The following is a 27,117-nucleotide window of genomic DNA, read 5'->3' on the forward strand; positions in this document are numbered from 1 at the left end:
CATGGTTTGGATCAGGCACACCTTAGTCCTCAAGCTAACATCTTTGCTCTTCAACACTTTAAAAAGGTCTTGTGCAACAGATTTGCCTAATGTAATCATTTGATTTCTTGACTGCTGCTTCCTTGAGTGTTGATGGTTAATTCAAGAACAATGAAGTCCTTGACGACTTCAATCTTTTCTCCATTGATAAGAATGTTGTTTATTGGTCCAGTGCTGAGGACTTTTGTTTTTGTTTTCTTTACACTGAAATGTAATACATACCAAAAGCTGTGCTCTTTGATCTTTATCAGTAAATGTTTTAAGTCTTCTTCACTTTCAGCATGCAAGGTTGTATCATCTGCATATCGCAGATTGTTAATGAGTCTTTCTCTAATCCTGATGCCATCCTTTTCAACATATAACCCAGCTTCTCAGATTATTTGCTCAGCATACAGGTTGAATAAACATGGTGAAAGAATACAACCTTGTCGCACACCTATTTTAATTTTAAAACATTCAGTGTTCACATGTTCTGTTCGAATAACTGCTTCTTGGTCCAGGTACAGATTCCTCATGAGCACAATTAAGTGTTCTGGAATACTCGTACTTCTCAGTGTTGTCCATAACTTGTCATGATCCATACAATCGAAAGCCTTTGCGTAGTTAATAAAGCACAGGTAAATCTTTTTGTTTGACCACTCTTCTGTCAGTTTTCTGGACTGTGGTGGCTTGTGAGTTGCTGTGATTCTGAAAGCTATGCCACCAATATTTTAAATACCAGCAGGGTCACCCATAATGGACAAGTTTCAGATGAGCTTCCAGATGAAGATCAATCATGAGATACAAAGCTGTCTGTGACTGGATAATATCCATGTGACTACAGGGAAGCCCAGTTAATACCACTATTATTCAAATTTATGCACCAACCACTAAAGCCAGTGAGGATGAAATAGAAGAATTCTACCAACTTCTTCAATCTCAAATTGATCAAACATGCAATCAAGATGTATTGACCATTACTGGTGATTGGAATGCAAAGGTTGGGAACCAAGAGGAAGGATCAGTAGTTGGAAAATATGGCCTTGGTGATAGAAATTATTCTGGATAACGCATGATAGAATTCTGCAAAACCAATGATTTGTTCATTTCAAATACCTTCTTTAGACAGCATAAGAGATGACTGTACACATGGACCTCACCAGATAGAATACACAGAAATCAAATTGACTCAGTTATTTAGGGATGGACTTAATGGCGGGTATTATTGCTTAAAGAATGAATAAAGAATGAAGCAAGTGTTAGCTATCTGCTTGAAAAAAAAAAGATAAAAGCACAATATTATTATTGTCTGGTGTGAACCATTAACAAGAAGTGTTATGGCATACAAAGATCACATTGGTGGCCAAATGTGGCCTTTCTTAATCAAGGCAATTTCTTTTGAATTGCCTGTTCTCATCAGCCTGGGAATTTTTTCATTCTAGTTGTGAACTGCTCTAATTACACCAGTGGCAAGACTATAAATTTGATTTGAGCAGTTCCCCTTAATGACTGCTACAAACTTCTTACATCTTTTAAAGACTATAATTTTACTTTACAGTTAATTTTATTATTCATGATCAGTATGTGATTGACCTGATGTTTGGGTGAAACAGAAATAGTTTTTAACTAGAGATGGTTATTTGATAAAGGATTAATTTTTAAAGTTATTAGTAAATATTTTGTGTTGCAATTTCTGCTTTCTTACATAGTTTCTTTATTTAAAACTTTGGTGACTTATCAACCAATATTAGGATAATGACTACCATTCTCTCTTTTCCAAATAAGTGTACAAGCAACACATTTTAGGAAAGAACCTGAAATATGTATTTAAAATTTTTACCTTAGTGAAATTTGAGGATTGATTATTACTCAAAATAGGAGAAAACTCAGTGATTTTCTTTTCCAGTAGTGGGGTCCAAATTAAGGTCAGTAACTTACGTTTTAAAGCAGTGTGCTGCAGTAACGAGCCATGTATTACTAATTAAGCTGGCTCCACACTGATGTATATTGTTATGTTGAAGGGAAGCTTGCCAAGGCCAGGCAGACTTGGCTGCAAGGTCACCAGACATTATTCTGTTGACTATTAATGGAACAACGCGTTTACCACAACCTGAAAGAAATGAGATCATTAACATACAAAAATTGGCTCCCTGAATTGTATTTGATTCAGAGAATTTAATGGAGTATTGCAATGCATTTTTATCTATCATTATACAAGCATATACAGTATCAGTATTCTTTATATATCCTGATGTGTTGATATTTTGTTCACCTCCATATTTGTAGATATGGATATTTGCTGCCTACTGAAGCTATGTTGAACTGTAAAGGGTGACACACAAGAAAGTGTCCAATAAGTCCTGTGGCTTCGTGTTACACTAAGAATATTGTTTCCCCATATTGAGTGATCCAGCAGTGCTACCTTGACACAAAGTCATCAGTAGAACAACTCCCCCCTTGCCAGATGGCAATTGTTCATTTGTTTGCACCTACTTCCCCATCTATTTTTCTGATAACCTTAGTTCCTAAAGTGTATAGGATTAATGTATCATGACAAGTCTCTGGTCCATTATGTCCACATAAACTTCATCTTCACAGTTGTTGGAGTGAAAACAAGCAAACAAACCACATATATTAAATTGTATTAATCAAGTTAAATATTATTTTGTTACTTAGGGTTCCTACTAAGAATTAGCATATTTTGAGCATGATGCCAATAAAGAAAATACAGTATGTTCTATTCTTGCCCCTAGTAAATAGGTTTCCAAGAAGAAAATTCATTTTATGGCACTGATTACACTTGAACTACAGTCAGCCGTTTAAAAAAATCTCCATTTCTTTGTAATTACTATAGTTTAGACTATCATTTTCTCTTTCTGCTTCCAGCCATGCCCCTCTAATCCATCCTCCACATTATAGCCTGAGTGAAATTGCTATTTCTGGGCTGTGTAGGTTCAGTGACTTCTAATTGCCCTCTAAATAAAAGCAAAATGTTACAGAATGGTTCTGGTCTTGACTACTATTAATCATGCCCTTTCCTAACATTCTCAAGCCCCAGTTTATTTTTCAGATATATTGACATTTTTTTTCCCCAATGACAAGAACTGACTGGAGATATTTTTACATACTATTCCCTGCTTCTAGGAAACTCACTTCACCATTCATTTGATTCAAGCTCTCTCCTCCGTCTTGTTTCAGGGATTACTTTCTGAAGCGGGAAGACTAGGTCAGCTACTTTCTTTATAGACTCGCATTGCACTGTGCACTTTCTCTGTCATAATATTTATCACGCAAATTGTAACATTTCCCAATTTATTTATCGATCTCTCTTATATCTGAATGGTAATTTATTTTAAGATGAAGATAATGTCTTAGGCACAATGGTATTGTCAGTATCTGGCCTACTTTTTGGGACTTGGCTCATGTAAAAGAAAGTTGTTGAATAAATAAATGCACGTGTTTGCTAAGTTAGTGAGATATAAAGGCAAATGTGTAAACCTTTTGCTCAAATTCTTTACCACTCTCGTAAAAAATATTTTAAATGCAGGCCATGGTGATAGAAAGTAAGTGAGTGGAGAGACACTATACTATGGAGATAAGTATATTAAACAAATTGTGCAGGTCAGTTACAGGTAATGAAATCCATTACTTTCTCATTATTTTATTTCTAGCAGAAAGCATATTTCATAGAATTTTTAATTTTAGAAAAGCAAAGTTCACTTCCAAACCAGAAATAAAGAGTTTCTTCAAATTGCCTAAACATTTCCACCATTTAAGGTATTTTTCTTGAACCTGACTAAGAGCTAAATTGCAGGATTAGGAATAAAAAAGGGTTGAATATAAGGAAGCTTTGCGGAAAAACCCATTATCTTTCAATTCATTTTTCCCCGCAAACTTTCTGTAGCTTCCTTATACTAGGGGTAAAACACACCTTTATAATTATTGTCCAATTCTTATTCTTCCCCCCAAAATGTGGGACATGGATGGGAAACTATAAGTTCGTATTTGAAGATTTCTTTACTGGTGTAGAATTTGAACTTGTGTATGTAAGCTCACTAAACTTACATGCTTGGACAGTTAGCTTCCCTGTTGTTGAGCTCATTGCTGAAAAACAAAAGAAAACAAATAATGATTTGATAATTTCCCAGTTGGTGTCTGTCTTAGCTATAGAGTACAGAAATAATCAAAGTACAAGTAGATGAATTTAGCAAACAGAAATTTATTGTTTCACAGTTTAAGAGGCTAGAAGTCCGAATTCAGACCACCAGCGATAGGGGAAGCCTTTTCCTCTCTGTCAGTTCTTGAGGAAGATCTATAGGCCCAGCATTCTTTGGAAATCTCATTGCATCTTGACATCAGTCTAGGAGGTCTAGGAGGGTCTCAGCACAGGCACCCCAGGTCCAAAGGATGCACTCTACTGCCAGCTCTTCTTTCTTAGTGGTAGTGAGTCCTTACTTCTTTGTTTGCTTCTCTCCCTTTTTATATTTTATAAGATAAAGGTAATGCAGGCCACACCCCACTTCCCTTACCTTGAATCAGGGCTGTGACCTAAGGAAGGGCATTGCATCCCAACTGAATTCCCCTACAACTAATTGACTGGTCACATCAAATCACATTGTGTGGCTACATCATTATTTAATTACCAAAATAAATTATTCACACCTGCCAAGCCACTGAGAATCAGCTATGCCCAGGCAGACACACATTTTGTGGGGGACATATTGTAAATGGCCAAGAATGATCAGAGGATACTGACCATATATGCATTTTAGACAGTTGAGCATATTAAAAAGTTAAGCCAATGGCTCTCTGATACAACAACGCCCCCAAACCAGACCCTCTGCTGTGAAGTCAATTTGAACTCAGAACAACTCTATAGGATAGAGTCCAACTGCTCCATAGGGTTTTCAAGGCTATAAAACATTACAGAAGCAGATGACCACATCTTTCTCTTATAAAGCTGTTAGTGGTTTTGACCTGTTCATCTTTCAGATGGCAGTTGAGTTCTTTAATAATTACAGTACCAGAGTTCAGATATGACAACAGGCATGCACAATTTTGTAGTTATTTGCAGATACCCTAACTGGGTTATGACACCCCAAGCAGTGAATGGTTAAGGTATCTAAACCATAAATAGCTTGCATTAGTACAGTGTGGTGGTTTCATCAATGCAGTTTAGAGTCTTTTTGGTTTCTACTTCAAGAAATTGGAAAGAAGGAGCAAATAAATAGGTCTCTAAGGGTGAAATCAAACCAGGCTTAACCAGAACAGATCTGCTTTTAAAAATTTATTATTTAAGATTTTATGTAAGGTTTCTTTTCTTTTTTTTTTTTTTTTATTTTCTCATAAGCTTCCTTTTTGATTAAAGAGTTATAGGGCGGAAAAAAGCCTGAAATTTGTATCATAAAGTATACTTAAATTATTTCTAAAATACCATTTTCTAGTTATAAAAATGCATTTCTAAAAAGTAAACTATTGCGTATCCTTACCTAACATCTGCTGATAGGAGACAAATATTGAACTTACCCTAAGATTAAACTCTGTCATTTTATAATAGAGTTAGGAATCTGACAAAGAAAACACAACATTTAAACTTAAATTAGTGGAAGGTTGCATGAAACTATGATGATTTTCAAGTAACAAATATTTAATGAGTAGAATGAGGATTTGTTGTTAATAAGTTCTGTCAAGTAGGTTCGGACTCATAAAGACTCCATATAGTGTTTCCTTCATGGAAGGAGAAAACCTCATCTTTTTCCCACAGAGTGGCTCGTGTGCTTGAACCGCGGAAGTTGTGGTTCGCAGTCTAGTGCTTATTGTGTGGGGCCACTGTGCTCCAAAATGAAGATTGGTGTTGTTAAGTCGGTTAAGTGCTGTCAAGTCGGTTCCAAGTCATAGTGGCCCTGTATATGTTTTCCCAGGAGCGACTTCTGAGTTTGAACCAAAGATTTTGCATTTCAAATAGATTTTATGGTCAACTGCTTATCTTACAGTACCACACCAGAACTCCAGAATGAGGATGTTGTTGTTGTTAAGTGCCTTGAGTTGGTTCCAATTCATAGCAACTCTGTATGAGGTTTCCAAGGAGCAGCTGGTGGACTTGAACAGCCGACCTTCAGTCCAGTGCTGATCCTACAGCACCACACTAGGAGTTTATTTCTTCCCGCCCTGTTTTACAAATTCATATTCTCCGCATTTTATTTTTTTGTGCAAAGTGAGAACATTTCTACTCACTTTCTATAAAAGTTCAACCAGGGAAATTAGTGATGTTGAACCTACATAGAGGGAGGCTTTGAAAATACTCAATTCAAAGATACTTTTAAAGATATTTCCAAATGCTCATTTGATAAAGAATGCATATGCTTAAGAACAGTTTGTCAGTGCTCACATGGTAGAAGAAACTCAATTTTCTCTCAAATATAGTATAAAGTAGTACATGTCTTTTTCACTTTTTAAAATTCATACAATTTATCCCTAGTAGTAAAATATGAAAATATAGTATAATATTAAGAATACTTCAGCTAAAACTTCTTCAACTTAGTTTGAAGATTCAACCCATTCATTTCCAGGAATGGTACAAGGGTATGTAATGCTTGTGAGTATAACTGAAAGTTCAAATTTAGGAGGATTATTGCACCTGGAGGCAAAGTACCCATATGCAAATAACTAGCTGATAAGATTTCTGATTGTGACTAATTGTCTAATTTATACTTTTCAGGTTTTGGAGTGGAACAAAGCATTGAAGGCCACGCCCAACACTCTTTTGATTTGGGAGCAATCTAGATACATTTAGAACTCTACATGTTACAAGGAACCTTGGCATGGCGCTGTTGGATAATGCACTGGACCGCAAGGTTGGTGGTTCAAATTTACCAGCCGCTCCTGTGAAACCCTATTCAGGGTTGCTATGAGTCAGAACTGAATCTAAGGCACTTAACAACAACAACTTGCTACAAACATCCTTATGGGAACAGTAGCATACATGAAGGCAACTGGCATGTAGCTGCTCTACCCAGGGCTCCTTACCAGTTTGTTCCTCCAGCTGAGAATTTTTTACATATCCACTTTAAATATACCTAAACAAATCTACATTTTAACATGATCCCTAGATAATTCTTATGTATACATCAGGATGCTCTCATCATATACAAATAAGAATTAGTTGTGGGTCTATAAATATCACCTGGAGATCTTGTTAAAATGTAGACTTTGATTCAGTATATCTGGGGTGAAAATGCAAATTATCAGCAGGGGTTGAACTGGAATGAACCAGTTTGAAGCCCTGGCACTACCACAGGCATGGCGTTGGTAATGTGAAGAAGTGTGTTTTAACTTTACTTTGATATATTACATCACATGAAGGTTATTTGTCAAAACAAAACACAGATCCTTGACAAAGAAAAAAATTCTAGATAAATCTTGGACTGCATGATCATTTCTGATACTTTGGTCTAATATCTGTCAGACTTGGTCTGATATTTCTGCAGTTTTCCATTCTGTAGAAGTGAGGACAGTCCATTCACTGGAAGTAGATTGGGATTAAATTAAATGTTCCTGAGAATAATGGCTTTGCCTATAAGGATTCTGCTGGGCTTTCCACTAAAAGGGCCTCTCTCTCCTAAGTACTAGCAATTCTGCAGTTTTTTACATTTGGAAATGATAAAACCTCTAGCTCTACTTCCAGTCACTTAAATTAATGTTTTCAGGTTTCCATGGCATATGCACAATTTAAAAGCTCTCTGAATAGTAATGGCCTTTATGTTTATATCATGTTTTCTGGTTTCTTATACTTCTTCATAATATTTCTATGATTTAAGGAAGCATAAACATTTTCATTGCAGTTTTACTGATGAGAAACAGGCAAAGGCATGGCCCAATATACTTGGGTGGTCCTGCAATGACTCAGTGGAGTTAGAGTTAGTCAGCTGACTCAACTTAGGTTCTCCATCAGCACATCCTGCCTGTTAATCTAGTACAGTCATTAAGTAAACCAAAGCTCAGAAGCTGAGCCGGTAAGAAACAATAAAGCCAGGCAGTCTATGACTATTTCCTGCTTAGTTTCTGGTTTGAGATAGCTCAGGTGTTTATATTCCTGGTAAAGTAACTAGTTGTTGAGCATTACAGACTACATCATGTAACTTAACACAATGGCCACTATTTCTCAACCTTGATTAATTTGCTTCCCTTCCTAACAAAGAAGATGGATTGAACTCTTGACAGGTTCATCCCTACTGGCATGGGAGAGGTTCCCAGCTTTATTCCCTGAGTAGCTTACTCTTTGTCACATCAGCAGACTTCTGCCCTTCCCTTTCCCTCAGATTTTCACATCCTGATCAGGTCTTGTCTTGAAGAGTGAACCAGACTTACCAGGGCAGGATATCTTGTTTCACCTCTGTTATAAATCGTTTCCTTTAATTCTTTCTGTGAACTCTTTTAAATCCATAGGAATCTGTGTTGGGACTCTACACTTACCTGATGAAACAGAATGCTTCTAGAAACAGCTTGGTGTACAAAGATAAATAGGTTTCTGTGTAGGTGGGCTCCTCAGAACCTTTAATACTTGTGATACATTTCTAAAACTTTCAAAATTAGTTTGACTACAACTTTTTTTCATGGGGCCTCTCAAGACACTAATATCTCAGGAATACATCTGGAGAAATGGTAGTAAAATAATTTTGATATAAGATCTAGTTTTGAATTTTAACTCTTTTGCTTACTAAATTCCTTCCTTGATCCCTTTTACATCTACTTAGCAGGGATCTAGAAATTAAATTGGCTATTACATGTGAAGAGCATACAGAAAGGAGTTAATAAAGGTTGTTTTACAGGAGTGGTGATGATATGAGCTAAAGTTGGAGCAAAAAAGTGGAACTGTGTATAAATGTGTATAAACAATCACTTATTTTTGCTAGTTTAAAAATATTTAAAACCTCGTTATAAGATGGCTTTAGTAGCTCCAAAGTTGGTATATCATCCAAGTATCCATGGGGAAAAAGTTAACAAAATCTCTATTGCATTAATATATACAGAAACTGTTGGCAGTTTTTCAAAGACAACACATGAGTTTGTGTTTTAGTACTGTGCCACCCACAAATACATTTGTTACTAAACTCTCCATGTATTCACCTACTTAGTCACAGAGGCAGTGGCTGAGTAAATTAATCTCTGCTGGTGGCAAAGGTTTGCTTTGATTTTAGAACAAACACTATTCAATTAATATAAGCAAAAGCACTGGATGGCTAATTTGGACATGTTTTCATCTGAAAATATTAAATCCTTGAAATGTCAGGGTCTCCTTTTTATATATATTTAAAAGATCCTTCCAGCTAAACTCTAGCTATTATTTGAAGTGAAAATAATGGCTAGTAAATTTCACTCATAAAATGCACTTAAGAAGAACTTCACATCACATACAAAGGAACCCACTTACCATTAAGTTGAATTGATGAGGCATTTATTGACAGGGCTCTTGTGTTCCTTATCTTTTGCTTTAAGATAGTATGGATTTTCTTCTCTCTTATAGCTCTTAGTTCAGTAGAGGGGAACTGGAACACCATAATGATATCTGCTTTCACACCATCTTCCTCTGGACTAAGATACACACGAGAAAGGTCATAGTCAGCAAATAGAGTCAGTACTCTTCTACACTTGTTCCTGTATCTTCTTTCCCTGAATTGTTTCCTGGTTACTGAGAGCATCAGGACTAATCCTCACATCAACACCCTTCTAAGCATCACTCTCGAACCAAAAGTCATTTCTTAATGTGTTTTCTTTTCTAATTTTCTAAACGGTTTAAAATGTACCACCATCATTAATTTGAAGATTTATTATAGCATTTATGTATGACATAGGCATCAAAAAAATGATTAAAATCGTGGACTCTGAGGGTTGAAAGAAACTTTAATGCTCTCTTAGGTTAATCATCCATCTGATACTTGAATCACCACTACAGAATCCATGACATACAGTCCTTTAGTCCCAGTAAAAATCATTAAAATGATGGGAAATTTACCACCCTAAAGAGGCTCATTCCTTTTTGGTCAACTCTGATTTTAAGATAATTCTTCATTTTGACCTAAAATATGTATCTCTATATCATTCATACCAATAGGTTTAAGACTGACAGTTAGAAATACATAAAACATCAAATTCCTCTTCCACATAAATATTTGAATATAGAAATACTGTGGTCTTTGAGTTTTCTCCAGATTACACCTGTCTAACTCTTCAAACTTTCTGTTAATATAAAAAGTGTCAAGTCTCTTCACTTGTGAGACTGACTTTACGTATTCTTAAAATGGAACATCAAACAATTTAATCTTTCTAAAAAAATTAGACTGGTAAGTATTGATTTATCATGTACCTTATCTTTATACTTCAAAAAGTCAAAGCTCTAAAAACAATGAAAGGCTAGTCCTTTGGCTTAAAAAGAGAGTATCATGTAAATTGAGGTACATTTTATATATTATGGACCATTGATACTCTGGAACATGAAGACATCAGAATTTTATGTCAAATTGGTAATCAGATGACCAAGTTATTTTCCATATTAAATCAGTGGGGCTAACATTGCTTAGTAGGTGGAATCTCTCTTGACCTACATGAAAACTCCCATATTGATTCTAGCTATAAATTTAAAGGAGTTCCTAATACTATGATAATATGTCTAGAATGCAATTACAAATCTAAATTTGAAAATAGAGGCATGACATATAGAAAGTTTCAAAATTTATATGAGTTTGTCTCCTAAAATCATAGAAATTGTCCAATTCATAATATAAAATCCTTTCCGAGGCCATTAATTATTCAGTAAAGGTGCAAACAACTTTCAATAACTCTACCAATGACGCATTAGTCTGTTGGTGAGGAAAAATATTATTTACTTCAAATAAATCCAATCTGGGTATATATTATATCTACATATATGCTTCAAAAGTTCATGTAAAAATTTCATTATCTTTTAATTCCATTTTCCATGAACTTTTTCAAGCCTCTTTGTAAAGGAGCATAGATTTATATTAAGTATGAGTTCTGTTATACAATTTTGAAAATAACATAATTGAAACCTTTCTTTCAGTCTTCCAAACCTCTTTGCCAAACAAAAACATTATTATAACAGAAACTAAAAAATTGTGATTCTATATTGTAGTCAATTTTGTCTACTAAATAGTTTTAGATATAACATGTGTGGATACAACATAGTACGTATGGGTACTATACTTCTGGGTTTTCCCAAGGCTGTGAGTTTTGGTAGGTCCTAAGCCTTGCAGTCAACTTATGGGCATTTGGGTCTTGGTTCTTTCATTTGGGGATATTATCACTTGGGGAATTCTGAATAAATAATTTTTTCTCACTACTTCCCCACCCCCAAGACTTAGTTTTCTCACTTGCAAAATAGCTGCCAGTCTTACATTTCAAGGCTGTTACAGACATAATGTTTATGATGAATCCTAACCAAGAGTCTAACCCATAGGTGCACTCTTAAAATCAGGGTACTCTGACTCCTTTAAGGAGCTCTGGTAGCGTAGTGGTTACGAATTGGGCTGCGAACCACAAGGTTAGCAGTTCGAAACTACCAGCTGTTCCACGGGAGAAAGATGAAGCGCTCTGCTTCCCTAAAGATTTACAGTCTCGGAAACCCTCTACAGGGTGGCTGTGAGTCGGAACCAACTCCACGGCACACAGCCACCGCTGACTCCTTTGCTCCTTGTCCCTCCAGACATACGTTATGACTCTACCTTTGTCCAGATATACATACGTCAGTCTAACTACTTGATTCTTGATATAATGCTTGCTTAAGGACGAATCTATAAATATCTCATCTACCTGCAATTATAAGAAAGAAATGATATGTTAATAAGATACTTTATCATAAGGTAAAATATTATTGATTAATTATACTTAATTAAATATTAAAGGAATAGGAAGTAATGAATATAAGCAATATAATTATTTACAGCAGTGGCTCTCCACTCCAGTACAACAAAATCGCTTGCAGAATTTCGTATATAGATGCTGAGGCCTCTTCTCCAGAGTTTTTATTTCAGTTCTTCTGGAGGGGACACAGGTATTAATGATTTTAAAACGTATCCCCAGATATTTTTCATGTGGTAGAAGTAGATATCTAGAATAAAAAATACCTTCCTAAAACTCCATAGAAGAAGACACAGAAAGATACAAAGCAGAGATGAAACAAAAAAGATGGGGAGGATTTTTGGGGTGGTGAGGAGTCTCATGGCCCTCGGTTTGAAGCCTATCTTGTTGCTCACAAATTTAGTAGCTTTAGGAAAGTTTGTGGACTAGTTTGATCCTTAGTTTCCTAATCTGCAAAACAAAGATACTGATGTGCTACTCATAGAATTAAGGAGCTCTGGTATCATAGTGGTTATGAATCCGGCTTCTAATCTCAACGTCAGCAGTTTGAAACTACCAGCTGTTCCAGGGGAGGAAGATGAAGCTTTCTGCTCCCGTAAACATTTACAGTCTCTGAAATCCAATATAGGCTGCTATGAGTCGGAATTGACTCCATGGCATAACAACCACCACCACTCATAGAGTTATAAAGACTAACCAAAAAAAAAAGTGAACGTATAATTTGGTAGTAAATTGCTGTTGACTTCTTGTCCCCATCTTGGCACTGAAGGCCTCAGCTCTCTTTGTAGGCCTTTGGCTGTGAAACATAGGGATGACGTGTTAGGGATTTAGAAGAAAACCAAAGATTAAAACCAATTGTTATGGTTCATTGTGTGCTTTAGAGTAAATTGAGAAGAGAGTTGGCTGGTGCTATATGAGTTAGAAGAGTAGCTCTAACTTGTTGTTGTTAGAAGAGTAGCTCATAGTTATTATAAGAGTAGATCATAGTTCTGCTTTCAGCTTATTTTACCAAGGAAGGGAAAGAAAAGTTACTGCTTCTGCCTCATGTTTTTGCCCTGCTTGCCACATCTCTATGAGGATTCATCACACGTATCGTTCATTTGCAGTACCATCTAGTGACCACTGGGTGGCAAGAGTGGCATCTGAATGCGGGTTTTATAGTTTACATTAGTATGTGAGAAGGATTTGCAAGAACCGAAAATGAAAAAAAAAAAAAAAAAGTAAATTGGGAGAGCATTTCAGGGGACAGGCAACAAGTTCTAATTTCCTTAGCATTATTATTGTTAAGTGCTGTCAATTAGTCCGACTCCTGTTGTTGTTAAGAGTTGTTGAATCGGTTTTGGCTTATAGGGACACTGTATAGGGTTTCTGAGGAGCGACTGGTGAGTTTGAAGCGCCGATCTTGTGGTTAGTGTCCAACGATTATCCTGCAGTGCCACCCCAGTACTCCACTATTTGTTGTTGTTGTTAATTGCTGTCCAGTCAGTTCCGACCCTAAATAGGGTTTCCGAGGAGCAGCTGGTGAGCTTGAACCGCCAACCCTATAGTTTAAACGACTTTGCAGTCTGGAGCATTAACGCACAGCGCCACACCAGGACTCTGATTTAGGAACCAAAATATTCCGTATCTAATTCAATCCTTACAAATACCCTATAAAATAGAACTACTTTCATTCTCATTTTTTAGAAGAATAGACTGAGACTTAGAAAAGTGTGTTTTGTTTCCAGTATCACACCGATAATAAACTGGGGCTTGAACCAGGTCTTCCAACTGTAGGTTCCCTCTCTTTGTATTCAACCCCAGGCCCTCCTATTAAATGTATTGTAAATGTTACTTCAATTTGTTTCATAGAACATATATCAATAAGTTAAAAAATATTTGATTGACCTAATGATAAAGTCTGGTAGCGTAGTGGTTACGAATCGGGCTGCGAAGCTTAAGGTCAGCGGTTCGAAACTACCAGCCGCTCCGCAGGAGAAAGATGAAGCTTTCTACTCCCGTAAGGATTTACACCCTCGGAAACCCTGTACAGGGTCGCTATGGGTCGGAACCGACTCGACGGCACTTAACAACAACAATGATAAAGTACCATACATGTTGTTGTTAAGTGCTGTCAAGTCAATTCTGATCCATAACGACCCTGTATAGTGTTTCCGAGAAGCAGCTGGTGAGCTTGAACTGCCGACCTTGCAGTTCAAATGGTTTTGCAGTCTGGTGCATTAACCCACAGCACCACAGAGTATATTTTAGTAATAGCTGCAATGTTAAGATCAGGGAGATCATTTAGAAAACAGAAATTGCTAATACCCAAAACATACCTTTATACTTGAATAAGAAAAACCTAAGTGGTGCGTGGAAATGTGGGATTTATAAGCTAGAAGCAAAACTATTTGGAAGACAACTTTTATAAGATTGATATATTCATAATCATTTATCTTCTTGTCATACACAGACTGCACTATTATTACCTATGGGAAACTCCAATAAAAGAAAAGGTAAACAAAACTCAATAAAAGTGACAAGTTTTAAAAGGAAGAAAAGTAAATAAAATGTGTATTTAAAGAAGTTTGGTTTATAATTATCTTCTAAATAAGTTCCATCCATGATTGATCACTTAGCAGTTCATAACTTGTTGATGAAGGCACTGGATTAAAATTTGATACTTTGGATGACATCATTCATCTGGCAACATGTCTTCTGAGAACACTATCTAAACCCAGCATCAGTTCTAGCTTTCAGGGTTAGTTTGGGGAGACAGGGCCTGAGAGTAATTTTGTAATCACAGTAGAAAGAAGTTTCTTCTTTATAATTCAGATTCCTGGAATCTGCCCCACTAGAGTTTCATCCAGTTGGTCTGAGGGGAAGGCTGGTGGTGGTGGTGTGCCTTGGAGTCAGTTCCGATTCATAGCGACCCTGCATAAGGCTTCTGAGGCTGTAACTCTTTACAGGAGCTGAAAGCCTTATCTTTCTCCTAAGAAACAGCTGATAGTTTTGAACTCCTGGTTAGCAGCCGGACTAATAACCTCAGGCTACCAGAGCTCCTTGAGGTGAGGCCTGCAAATCTGTATTTCAGTCATCTTCAGGTAATTCAGGAAATATGAGTACAAAAGTTTGAGAAATTTTGGGACACAGAGACTGGTATAAAGTGTTCTTATCTCTGGTAGTGTAGTGGTTACAAATCTGGCTGTGAACCACAAGGTCAGCAGTTTGAAACTACCATCTTCTCCGCGGGAGAAAGATGAGGCTTTCTGCTCCCGTAAATATTTACAGCCTCGGAAACCCTTTACAGGGTCACTATGGGTCGGAACCAACTTCACGGCAACAATACTACTAGATTTTACTACAAGGGAAAATTAGAAAAAACATTAATATAAACTTCATTGTTGAATGAAGTACATGCATAAAATAGCTTTCTGGACACTGTAAAAGGAGTCCTGGTGTGGTGCTGTGGGTTAATGTGCTGGACTGCAAGATCAGTTTGAATTGCAAGGTCAGTGGTTCAAGCTTACTAGCTGCTCCTTGGAAGCCATATACAGAGTTGCTATGAATCAGAACCGACTCAAAGGTACTTAAAAACAGAGACTGTAAAATCATTCTTCCCTGGCAGATCAAGATTTACCTCACTAGAAACACTCTTCCTACCAACACTTTAGTATTATAAGTTCCCAGAAATTTTGAAGGGTATTATTATTTAAAAAAAATTTTTTTTTTTTTAGTTTTGTGACAGCTTGTTTTAAATTCATTGTTATTTACACACCTACCTGCCATTTCTTGGAATCCCTGTGCAGGGTCACTATGAGTTGGATCCGACTCTCCGGTACTTAACTTAATAGTCAGGGGTAGGGCACTAGGTTGTGAACTGGGTTGTCAGTGGTTTGAGCCCACCAGTCATTCTATAGGAAAAAGACAAGGCTTTCTGCTCCCACAAAAACATACAACCTCAGAAACCCTATATGGGCTTGCTATGAGTAGGAACCAACTCCAGGGCACTCAGTAATAATAATGTTGCTAATTGCTGTTGAGTCAATTCTGACTCATAGTGACTTTTTGGAGGTTTCCAAAGAGCAGCTGATAGATTTGAACAGCTAACCTTTTGGTTAACAGTCCAGTGTTTCTCCTACAGAGTCATACCAGGACTCTAACAATGACAAGAGAGCCAATGCTTTATAAAATCTATTCTACCTTGGGGCATTTATAGAATTTTGTAGTTATAGTTAGTATTGTAACATTGAACAAAAGATGCCCCCCTTTCAGGGGAGTGCCTCTTTCTGTTTGATAATTTTGAAATGCTGGAAATTACACTGAGATTAATTTCTAAGAGGGCAATTGGAGGTTAGCTATGTGTTTAATGAAAGAGTTAGGGAGAGGCTGTCAATTCAAACAAACAGACATGCCCAATCATTTAGCTCCTATTCCCTTACTAACTCTGTTTACACATATCTTCAGTCTTTTGCTGTCAGATGCTTCCGGACTGACTCCTCTCATAGGCAGTCTGTCTTCACATAATGGGTTCTTCGAGCTGAGACTGTGAACTTCAGACAGGTATGCCATTGAAGACGCAGATGGAATATAACATCTGCTTCTCCTAACCTATATCACAGTCCCTGAGAACTGAAATCAAAAAATATCATGAAGAAAACACCAAAACATGTTACTTTTTTAAAAATAAAAGCATAGCGCAAAGGATAGTATCAGATATGCTTTTTAAAAAGACGTCTTTAGCCTAAAGGCTCAATTGACATTACATTGCTACAATGACTGAATATAAGGTTGTTGTTGTTGTTGTTAAGTGCCGTCGATAAGGTAGAATTAGAAAATAGAAGGCAATTGAATTGAGTCTGTAATTGCAGAGTTAGATTTTTGTTGCTAATCTACCTGCCTGGTCTTGGACACTACCAGTACCTTTTAGTTTTGACAATTCTGTCTTCAGTCATGGCCCTTAATTTCCCTCACACTTGACCTTCTCAGTCTATTACATTGTCCTGTCATGCCCCTTCCTTCCATATAGTCTTCTTTGGGGTTTGCTCCTTGATCCTTTGAGTAATCGTTCCTTCTCTGTCTTAATTTTTCTTCTGTCTTATACTTTTTACTTCTTTATATAATGATTTATGCAAATACATTATCTCCCATACTAAACTGTTAATGTTTTATGGATGGGGACAGTAATTCATCTTTTCATATTCCACAGTTCCTAGTTTTCCACACTGTAGGTAAAAAGCATGTGTTTGTTGAATGAATGAATGAAAGGGACAATTTATCAGGAACTTCTTAATTTAGCAGGACATTTCCTTAAGAATTTTGAATGTATGTTATATCAAATTGAGAATAATACTCTTAGAGAAAGAAAACCATCTCACGTGAAGTATTTGAAAGGAAGTTTTTTTCTCTGTGGCTATGTTTTCAGACTATTTGATTCCTTATGGAAAATTCCTCCGTGGTGAGACTGTAGTAGTTATATAGTAATTATAATAGTTAAACTGTTGCCTTCCAACTGTGTACTAAGCATGGTTCTAAGCTCTGAACTCAATTATTTTTCATATTAACCCTCTGAGGTGAGTAATATCATCTGCATTATAGAAAGAAGGAAGTGACTCGCCCAAGGTGACATGTCAGTGAACCACAAAACTAGGTTTTAAACCAGGGTTGTTCAGTAGCTAATGGTTTTACAGTACTCAATTCAGGGTGAGAACATAAGTAGGTTCTTACTGAAAGCTCCTACTCAGTGACATGCAAGACACTGTAAGTGAAACAGAAATTGTTAGACCCCTTTTTCTTTTCTCCCCAAATAAGGAAATTGCTATTACAAGTTTTTTAAGGTTGTTAGTGTGTGGTGTTGTGGAAAAATGCACCGGACTGCAAGGTCAGCAGCTGAAATTTACCAGTGCCTCCTCAGAAACACCACTTAGGGTTGCCATTAGTTGGAACCAACTCTACAGCACTCAACAACAACAGTTACTTAAAACTCTAGAGTTTTGGTGAAACCCAAGTTTCAAGAAGTCACCTATGAGTTATAGTACCAAGTCCAGATAGAACATGGCCAACCTGAGACCTGAGTAGTGCTCACAGGACTTTGAGACATGTTGACCTTCTGGGGATCAGGTCATTTCCTTTGTCACAGTTGTTATCTCTGTAACACCCACAAATTTGAACCAAGGGCTGTGTCTTGCTGACCTATGTCCCATGTGGTCTGTGGGTGTGTTGGTGGAGTGTCATGGTTATGTGACATTGTTTCTGTCCTTCACCAGGAGGTTATGATATCACTAAATGGAATGTGATATTATCTGAGGTTATCAAACTTATTTTTTTCTTTTTAAATTACACTACTCTTTCTTAAGGAGCTCTGGTAGCGTAGTGGTTACGAATCGGGCTGCGAACCTGAAGGTCAGCAGTTCGAAACTACCAGCAGCTCCGCAGGAGAAAGATGAGGCTTTCTACTCCGGTAAAGATTTATACCCTCGGAAACCTTGTACAGGGTCGCTATGGGTTGGAACCGACTCGACGGCACTTAACAACAACAACAATAACTCTTTCTTAAGAGTCTTTGTGTGGTGCTGTAGTATAAGTACTGGACCACAAGGTTGGCTTGAACCTTAAGTTTGGCAGTTCAAATTCACCAGCCTTGAAAACCCTATACAAGGTTGCTGTGAGTTGGAACCCACTTGACAACAAGTATTTTTTAATGTTTTGTTATAGAATATCAGAAAATCAGTAAGACATCTGTGACTAATTATTGTTGTTAGCTGCATATTGTTAAGTGTTATTGAGTCTTTTCCTGCTTAGAGTGTCTCTGTATAGAGTTTCCAAGGAGCAGCTGGTATGTTTTAACTGATGACCTTGTGATTAGCATACCTGTACTTATCCTAAAGTGCCCTACCAGGACTCCAACTAGAGGAATATAACTTTACAATGTTTAATCTTGTCTCGGATTGATTAATTTTATTGAGATTGAAATACAAAATACACTCCTAGAATTAAAACACCATTACCACCACCAACAAAACCTTTGGGACTTAAGGTTATAAAGGATAACGTAACTTCAAGAGTACTACAATATGTCTGAATTATCATATTAAAAGAGAAAAATATCTAATTTGGATTTGTTTAAATTGTTACAAAGCTGAAAAAAAAAAAAAAAAAGAAGAAGAAGAAATTTAAGCCTCGAGTTACAATATTGAATTTATTGACAAAACACTGAACAATACAGAAATAACACAGGAAGGAAGACGATGGAAGGAATATATACCAAAGGAGTAGGTCGATTTTCAAGCACTGTGTTGTTGTTTTTATTGTTAGATACTCTTGAGTTAGTTCTGACTCATAGTGGTCCTATGTACAACTGACTAATCCTGTGCTATACTCATAATTGGTCTTTGAGCCCATTTGTTTCAGCCACCGTGCCAATCCATCTTATTTAGGGTCTTTCTGTTTTTTTGCTGATCCTCTAGTTAATGAAGAATGATGTTTTTTCCAGGGACTTGTCCCTCCTTATAACATGTCCAAAGTACATAAGATGAAGTTTCACCATCCTCACTTCCAAAGCATTCTGGTGGTACTTCTTTGAAGAGAGATTTATTTTTTGCGTCTGGCAGTCCCTAATAATTTTGATATTATTCACCAGTACCATAATTCACTTACATTGATTCTTCCCAGGTCTTCCTTATTAATTGTTCAACTTTCACCACTGTAGAAAGAAGCATAAGGCCAAGATCCAATGGTATTGAAAGAAGAAATCCAAGCTGCACTGAATGCTTTGGTGAAAAATAAGACTCCAGGAAATGATGGGATACCAAGTGAGATATTTTAATAAATGGATGCAATGCTAGAGGCACTCACTCATAAATGCCAAGACACTTGGAAGACAGCTATCTACCTGGCCAACTGACTTAAAGAAATGTATATTTGTGCCCACTCCAAAAAAGATGATCCAACAGAATGTGTAAGTTATTGAACAATATCATTAATAACACACACAAGCAATTTTTTTACTGGGGATAATTAAAATACAGTGGCAGCAGCACATTGACAGAGACCTGCCAGAAATTCAAGCCATATTCAAAAGAGGATTTGCAATGATAGATATTAGTGTTTGGGGCAGATGAATCTTGGCTGAAACAGAGAACACCAGAAAGATGTTCACTTGTGTTTCATTAATTAAGCAAAGACATTCTATGGTGTGGATCATAACAAATTATGGACACCATTGTGATAAGTGGAAATTCAAGATCACTTAGTTGAGCTTATGAATACATGTACATATACCTGTACCTAGATGAAGAGGTAGTCGTTCAAAAAGAACAAGGGATATTTCCTGGTATAAAATCAGGTGACGCATGAATCAGAGTTGTATCCTTTCACCATACATACTCAGGGTTTGTGCTGGACAAATAATCTGAGAAACTGGACTACATGAAGTGTGGTGTTGTGAATTATCTAATGTATTTTCTATCCATAGTCTGTAATTCCCACTAAACAATGTTTCTGTGTTCTGTGTGGAAGGAGTGGTTGGCACCATAATTTTTTGCATGAAGGAAATGAGGCATTAGGAATTAAGGATGACTTCTTAACAACCTGTGATGTGCAAATAACACAACCTTACTTGCTGAAAGCAATGCAATCTTGAAGCATTTACTACTGAATAGCAAAGACTCTGGCCTTCAGTATGCATTACATGTCAACATAAAGCAAACAAGAATTATCACAACTGTACCAATAAGCAACATCATGCTAAATGGAGAAAAGACTGAAGTGGTCAAGGATTTCATTTTGCTTGAATCCACAATACATCATTTGATTTCTTTATTGATACTTCCATGGTACAGTTTATTGATCATTTTTTAATATTTCCCCCCATAGTATCCTTCATTATTGTAACTTGAGGCTTGAATTGTCCATAGCAACCCTATCTACACTGGAACAAAACACTGGCAGGTCCTGTGCCATCACCACAATTACTGTTATGTTTACGGTCATTGTTACAGCCACTATTTCAATCCATCTCCTTAGGGATCCTCCTCTTTTTCACTGACCTTCTACTTTACCAAGCATGATGTCCTTTTTTTCAGGATTGGGTCCATCCTGATAATATATCCAAAAAATCTGAAAGAACTCTCAACATCCTCACTTCTAAAGAGCATTCAAACTGTATATCTTCCAAGATAGATTTATTTGTTCTTCTGGGAGTCCATATTTTCAGTGTTCAAATGCATCAATTCTTCAGATCTTTCTTATTCACTGTCCACCTTTCATATGGGTATGAAGTGATTGAAAATACCCTTTTGTAGGTCAGATACATCTTACTTTTAATGTGACATCTTTGTTATTGAACACTTTAAAGAGGTCTTTTGCAAGAGATTTGCCCAGTGCAATACATCTTTTGATGTCTTTATTGCTTCCATGAGTGCTGGTTATGGATTCAAGTAAAATGCAATCCTTGGCAACTTAAATATTTTCTTCATTTATCATGATGTTGATTATTGGTCAAGTTGGGAGGATTTTTTCTTGCTTTCATTGAGTTGTAATCCATATTGAAGGTTGTAATCTTTGATCTTCATTAGTATTTCAAGTCCCATTTTCTTCCAGCGAGCAAAGTTGTGTTATCTGCATATCACAGGTTGTTAATAGGTCTTCCTCTAATCCTGGTGCCACATTCTTTTTCATGCAGTTCAGCTCTCAGATTATTTTCTTCACATACAGACTGAATAAGAATGGTGAAAGAATACAACCCTGACATATATCTATCCTGATTTTAAACCATTCAATATTTCATTTTTTTCTGTTTAAAAAGACTGCCTCTTGGTCAATTTACAACATCTTCATTAGCACAACAAAATGTTTGGGAATTCCTTTTCCTAGTTTGTTTTGATACACACAGTTGAATGCTTTTGCATAGCTAGTAATGCACAAACAAACTTCTTTCTGACAGTTTCTGCTTTCAGTCAATATCCAGCTAGTGTCATTTGATAATTTCTCTTCTAAATCTGGCCTGAATTTCTGGAAACTACCTGTCAATATACTACTGAAAATGTTTTGAATTATCTTTAGCAAAATTTTACTTGCATGTAATATCAATAATATTGATTGATAATATCTGCATTCTACTGGGTCAGTCTTTTGTGGAATGGACATGAATATTGGTCTCTTCAAGTTGGTTGGCCAGTTGGTCTTCCAAATTTAAGGGAGCACCTTTAGCATTGCACCTATTTGTTGAAAAATGTAATTAATATTTTACCCTGAAACTTTGTTTTTTGCCACTGTTTTCAGTGTAACTTGGATGTCTGTCTACCTTCACTACCACTGGTTTTCATTCATATGCTCCCTCCTGAAATTGTTGCATGTCAACCAATTATTTTTGGTACAATGATTGTGCGTTTCCTTCCATTTCCTTTTGATGCATCATGCATTGTTCAATACTTTGTACACAGAATCCTTCAGTATTGCAACTCCAGGCTTAAATTTGTTTTTCTGTTCTTTTAGTTTAAGAAATATTGATTGTGTTCTTCCCTTTTGGTTTTGTAATTCCAAATTTGTAATTTCACTGTAATACGTTGTCTTTTCCACCTGCCTTTTGAAATTTTCTTTTCAGTTCTTTTACTTCATCATTTCTTCCATTCATTTTAGCTACTCTATGTTTAAAAGCAAGTTTCAGTGTATCTTCTGAAATCAATGTTGTTCTTTTTTGTCTTTCCTCTCATTTTAATGACCCTTTGCTTCCTTCATGCTTCTTCATGTATGACGTTCTTGATGTCATCTCACAACTCATCTGATCTTTGGTCATTATTATTCAATGTGTCAAATCTGTTCTTGAGATGGTGTCACTTCTTACCATTTCCAATTTTCCTAGATCCATACATTCTACATGCCAAATTCTGATTATTAATGGATATTTCTAGCTGTTTTTTTCTTGTGTTTTATTGTGTCAAACCAACAAATGAAGGTTTTAAAACCTTGAGTACCTCCACTTTATTAAGATCAGTTTTATTTTAATGAACTCTGGTGGCACAATGTGTTAATGACTGAGCTGCTAACAGCAAGGTCAGCTTTTTGAACCTCCCTGCCCCTCTGAGTAAGAAAGGTTAGGTGGTCTTCTTCAGTAAAGATTTATAGCCTCAGAAACTCTATGAGCAGCAGTTCTACTTTGACTTGTATGGTCTCTTTGAATCAGAATCAACTCAATGTTTGTTTTTTGTTTTGTTTTTTCCTATTTTGATGAAGCAGCTTTTCCCCAGTTGTATTTTAAGATGAGCCCCTTCCAACCTGAGGGGCTCATCTTCTGGCACTGTATCAGGCAGTGTTCCACTACTATTCATAAGGTTTTTACTGGCCAATCTTTTCTAAAGTCTACCACCAGGTTCTTCTTCCTAGTGTGTCTTAGTCTAAAAGCTCCACTCTAACCTGCCTGTCATTGATAACCCTGATGATATTTGAAACATGAGTAGCTAACTTACAGTTTCACAGCAACACACATGCCACTACAGTGGAACAAACTGACAGACAAGTGGTGGCTGTAAAGATTACAGCTTTGGAAACCATACGGGGCAGTTACATGCTGTCCTACAGGCTGGACTACAGGTGTGGCACTGTAGGATAAGCAATGATGGCTAATCTCAAGGTCAGCAGTTCACACCCACCAGCCACTCCTCAGAAACACTATATAGTGTCACTATGAGTTGGAACCAACTTGACGACACTTAACAACAATGGCATAGTGCTGCTATAAATTAGAATTGACTTGAAAGCAATGTGTATAATACTTTATTGGTTATGCTTCTCTGGAGAACCCTGACTAATATAGTGACCCAAACTAAACTTATAATATTTGAATACTAATGAAAGTGACCTACTTATTTGGGGGTAGAATGACTTACTGATGTTTGGTTACTATTATCTCTGAAGGATGATAGTACAGATGTGTCTGTGCCATTATCTCAGAGAACTTGGAATAGTGACGGATATTAGCCATTTTTGAGCATAAAATCATTTTACTTTTACAACATCATTTGCATGCAAATAAGAAAATCTCAAAATATGAGGAAGAACAGGACCTGAAACCTGTCTTTCTTGGCTGTCTAATTAGTACACATAAAGGACAGGGAGAAGATTCTGGCTTTATTCGTTGGGATTTAGCAACAATAAACACGAGTGACTCAGAATGAGGCTTTAATTCTTCCTGTAATTCTTCTAAAGCTAACATGGGGGATGACGGTGGACAGGAACACCTGACTCATTTGAAAAAAGGCAAAACAATACACAGCCTTTCCTAACCATGGGAACCCTTCTTGGTCTTCCTTTTCTTCAAAGTTCTTCTACACATATTATCTCCAACATACAACATAATCTTCATATGTGTTACTCTTCTCATCTCCAAAATAGTTGTGAGTAGTTTGAGGAAAGCAATCACGTTTCCTCTTCTGCAAAATCCAGGTGCTTAGAAATGAAACGAGCTTAACAATCATGTCATATATTGGGGAAAAGGTCATATTGTTTAGTTGGTTATATTGGAAAAATTGGTTTACTTTTTGGAGGAAAAAACACCAATAACTTGATCCCTACCAAGTATCATATTGAAAGGTGGACTTCAAATGCATTAAATACCTAATTAACATAAAAGGTAAAATTATAACTCTGATAGCATAAAATACAGTAAAATATTTCTATGGTCCAAAAGCATAGGATTTCTTAAACAAACAAACCAACAAACAAGCAAATAGAAACAAATGAACTTCAAAAATGCAAATCACAAAGAAAAGAAAATTGATGAATGATTACTTTAAAATTATGCATTTCTGTTTCATGATGGGCACCATGATCAGAAATAATAGAAGACAGAATGATACAAGATAAAAGCAATGTGTAAAACCAATAAATTCTCAATCTATAGGATGTGTGACACCTGTTGAGCATAAAAATGTAAAAAACCAAAAGAAATTATATAGAAAATTGACTAACGAATGTTTAGATAATTTGCAGCAAAAAAGAATAAAAGGCTAATATATATATATATATTCATGCATATGGCTGATTGGCTGGCTGTGTGTCAAGTTGGTTCTGACTCATAGTGACCCTGCATAGAGTTTCTGAAGCTGTAAATCTTTACAGGAGCAGAAAGCCTTATCTTTCTCCCTCAGAGTGCCTGGTGACCTCAAACTGCTGACCCTGAAGTTAGCAACCCAATGGTTAATCAACTGTGCCACCAAGACTCCTTATTAATGCACATTCTTTGTTTTTTGTTGGGTACCTCCCAGTTGGTTCCAACTCATGGTGACCATATGTAAAACAGAATGAAATACTGCCTGGTTTTGCACTAGTTTTACAATTGTTGCGCTTGAACCCATTGCTGTTGCCACTGTGCCAGTCCATTTCATTGGAGGAAATTCCTCTTTTTCATTAACCTTATACTTTACCAAGCATAACATCTTTTCCAAGGGATTGGTACCTTCTGATAATATGTCTGAAGTATGAGAGATGAAGTTTGGCCATCCTGACTTCTAAGGAGCATTCTGACTACAATTCCTCCAACACTGATTAGTTTATTCTTCTGGCAGTTCATGGAACTCCGACAACATAAATCAAATGCACCAATTTGTCCATGGTTTTCCTTATTCATTGTCCAACTTTCAGATGCATATGAGACTACTGAAAATATCATGACTTGGGTCAGGTTCCTTTAATCCTCAAACTAATATATTTGCTCTGGAACACTTTAAGAGAGATTTTGTGTAGAAGATTTGCCATTGCAATATGTTGATTGATTTCTTGGTTACTCCTTCCATGCAAAATGAAGCATTTGACAACTAACTTCAATATTTTCTCCATTCATCATGATGTTTTATGTTGGTTCAGCTGTGAGTCTTTTTGTTTTCTTTTCATTGAGGCACAATCCATACTGCAGGCTGTAGTCTTTGATGTTCATTAACAAGTATTTTAAGTCCTCAGAGTCCTGGTGTGGCACTGTGGGTTAATGCGTCAGACTGCAAAGCCGTTTGAACTTCAAGGTTGGCAGTTCAAGCTCACTAGCTGCTCCTTGGAAATGCTTACAGGGTCACTATGGGTCAGAAATGACTTGATGGTACTTTAAAACAACAATAACAACAACACTTCCAGCAAGCAAGACTATCATCTGAATACCACGGATTGTTAATGAGTCTTCCTCCAATTCTGATGCCACATTCTTCTTCATATAATCCAAATTTTCATATTATTTGCTCAGTATACAGATTGAATACATGTGGTGAAAGATTACAGTCCTGATTTTTAAACCATTAAGTATCCTCTTGTTTGTTTTGGATGGTTGCTTCTTGGTCTACATACATCTCCTCATGAGCACAATTAAGTTTTCTGGAATACCATTCTTCACAATGTTATTCATAGTTTGTTATGATCCATGCAGTCAAAAACCTTTGCATATAAAGCAAATAAAGCAAAAGTAAACATTTTCTGGTATTCTCTGCTTTTAGTAAAGATCCATCTGACATCAGCACTGATATACATTGTTTGACGTCCTCTTCTGAATCCAATTTAAGTTTCTGACAATTCATTGTTGATATACTGTTGAAGCCATTTTAAAAGTATCTTTAGCACAAACGTGCTTGTATGAGATAGTAATGATATTGTTTAATGATTTCCACATTCTGTTGGGTCACTTCTCTTTGTAATGAACATACTCATGAGAATTAATGCTATACTCATTAGCAATTAGAAAAATGAAAGTTAAATTTTAAAAAAGAAACTACTTTATGCCTATTGTTGGTCAGTTTGTTGTACTGTAGTGGCTTGCATGTTGCTGTGATTCTGTAAGCTGTGCCACTGGTATTTTAAATACCAGGAGGGTTCAAGAAGGGGAAGGGGTGAAAGAACAAGGTAGATAGGGGAACACTGAGACAGGTTTACATGGACTCAATTGGACAGAGGTAAATAGTGATGCATGCTAAGTCTTGGAACAGCAGAGCTCTGTGATACAGGGATCAAGGCATAGTTTGAAGAGGGGAAATAATACTAAGACTGTCTTATAAATATTGGTGTCCCTTGCCTACTATTGTAAAATGGACACTTGAGTTGGATAGAAAGGAATGTCAGGAAACATGATTACAGAAAGCTCGTAAGCTTGTCTTCAGCCTATATATTGTTGTTGTTTGTTGTTGTCAGGTGCCATCGAGTCGGAACTGACTCATAGCGACCCCATGCACAGCAGAACGAAACAATGTTCGATCCTGGGCCAACCTCACTACC

General features: G+C 36.5%; 1 protein-coding gene across 1 annotated transcript in view; it reads right to left on the reverse strand.

Annotated features, from left to right (window-relative positions):
* The window catches only part of TMPRSS11A (transmembrane protease, serine 11A), an 88,277-nt gene that overhangs the window by 40,747 nt on the left and 20,413 nt on the right, over window positions 1-27,117 (reverse strand). Inside the window, exons 4-7 of the mRNA XM_006873782.1 lie at window positions 11,777-11,844; window positions 9,449-9,609; window positions 4,084-4,122; window positions 1,957-2,128 (exon numbers count right to left, since the gene is read on the reverse strand). Of these exons, the coding sequence (XP_006873844.1) occupies window positions 1,957-2,128; window positions 4,084-4,122; window positions 9,449-9,609; window positions 11,777-11,844 (440 nt within the window). The remainder of the gene's footprint in view (window positions 1-1,956; window positions 2,129-4,083; window positions 4,123-9,448; window positions 9,610-11,776; window positions 11,845-27,117) is intronic.

Source organism: Chrysochloris asiatica, unplaced genomic scaffold (assembly GCF_000296735.1).
Source record: "Chrysochloris asiatica unplaced genomic scaffold, ChrAsi1.0 scaffold00254, whole genome shotgun sequence".
Classification (NCBI taxonomy): domain Eukaryota; kingdom Metazoa; phylum Chordata; class Mammalia; order Afrosoricida; family Chrysochloridae; genus Chrysochloris; species Chrysochloris asiatica.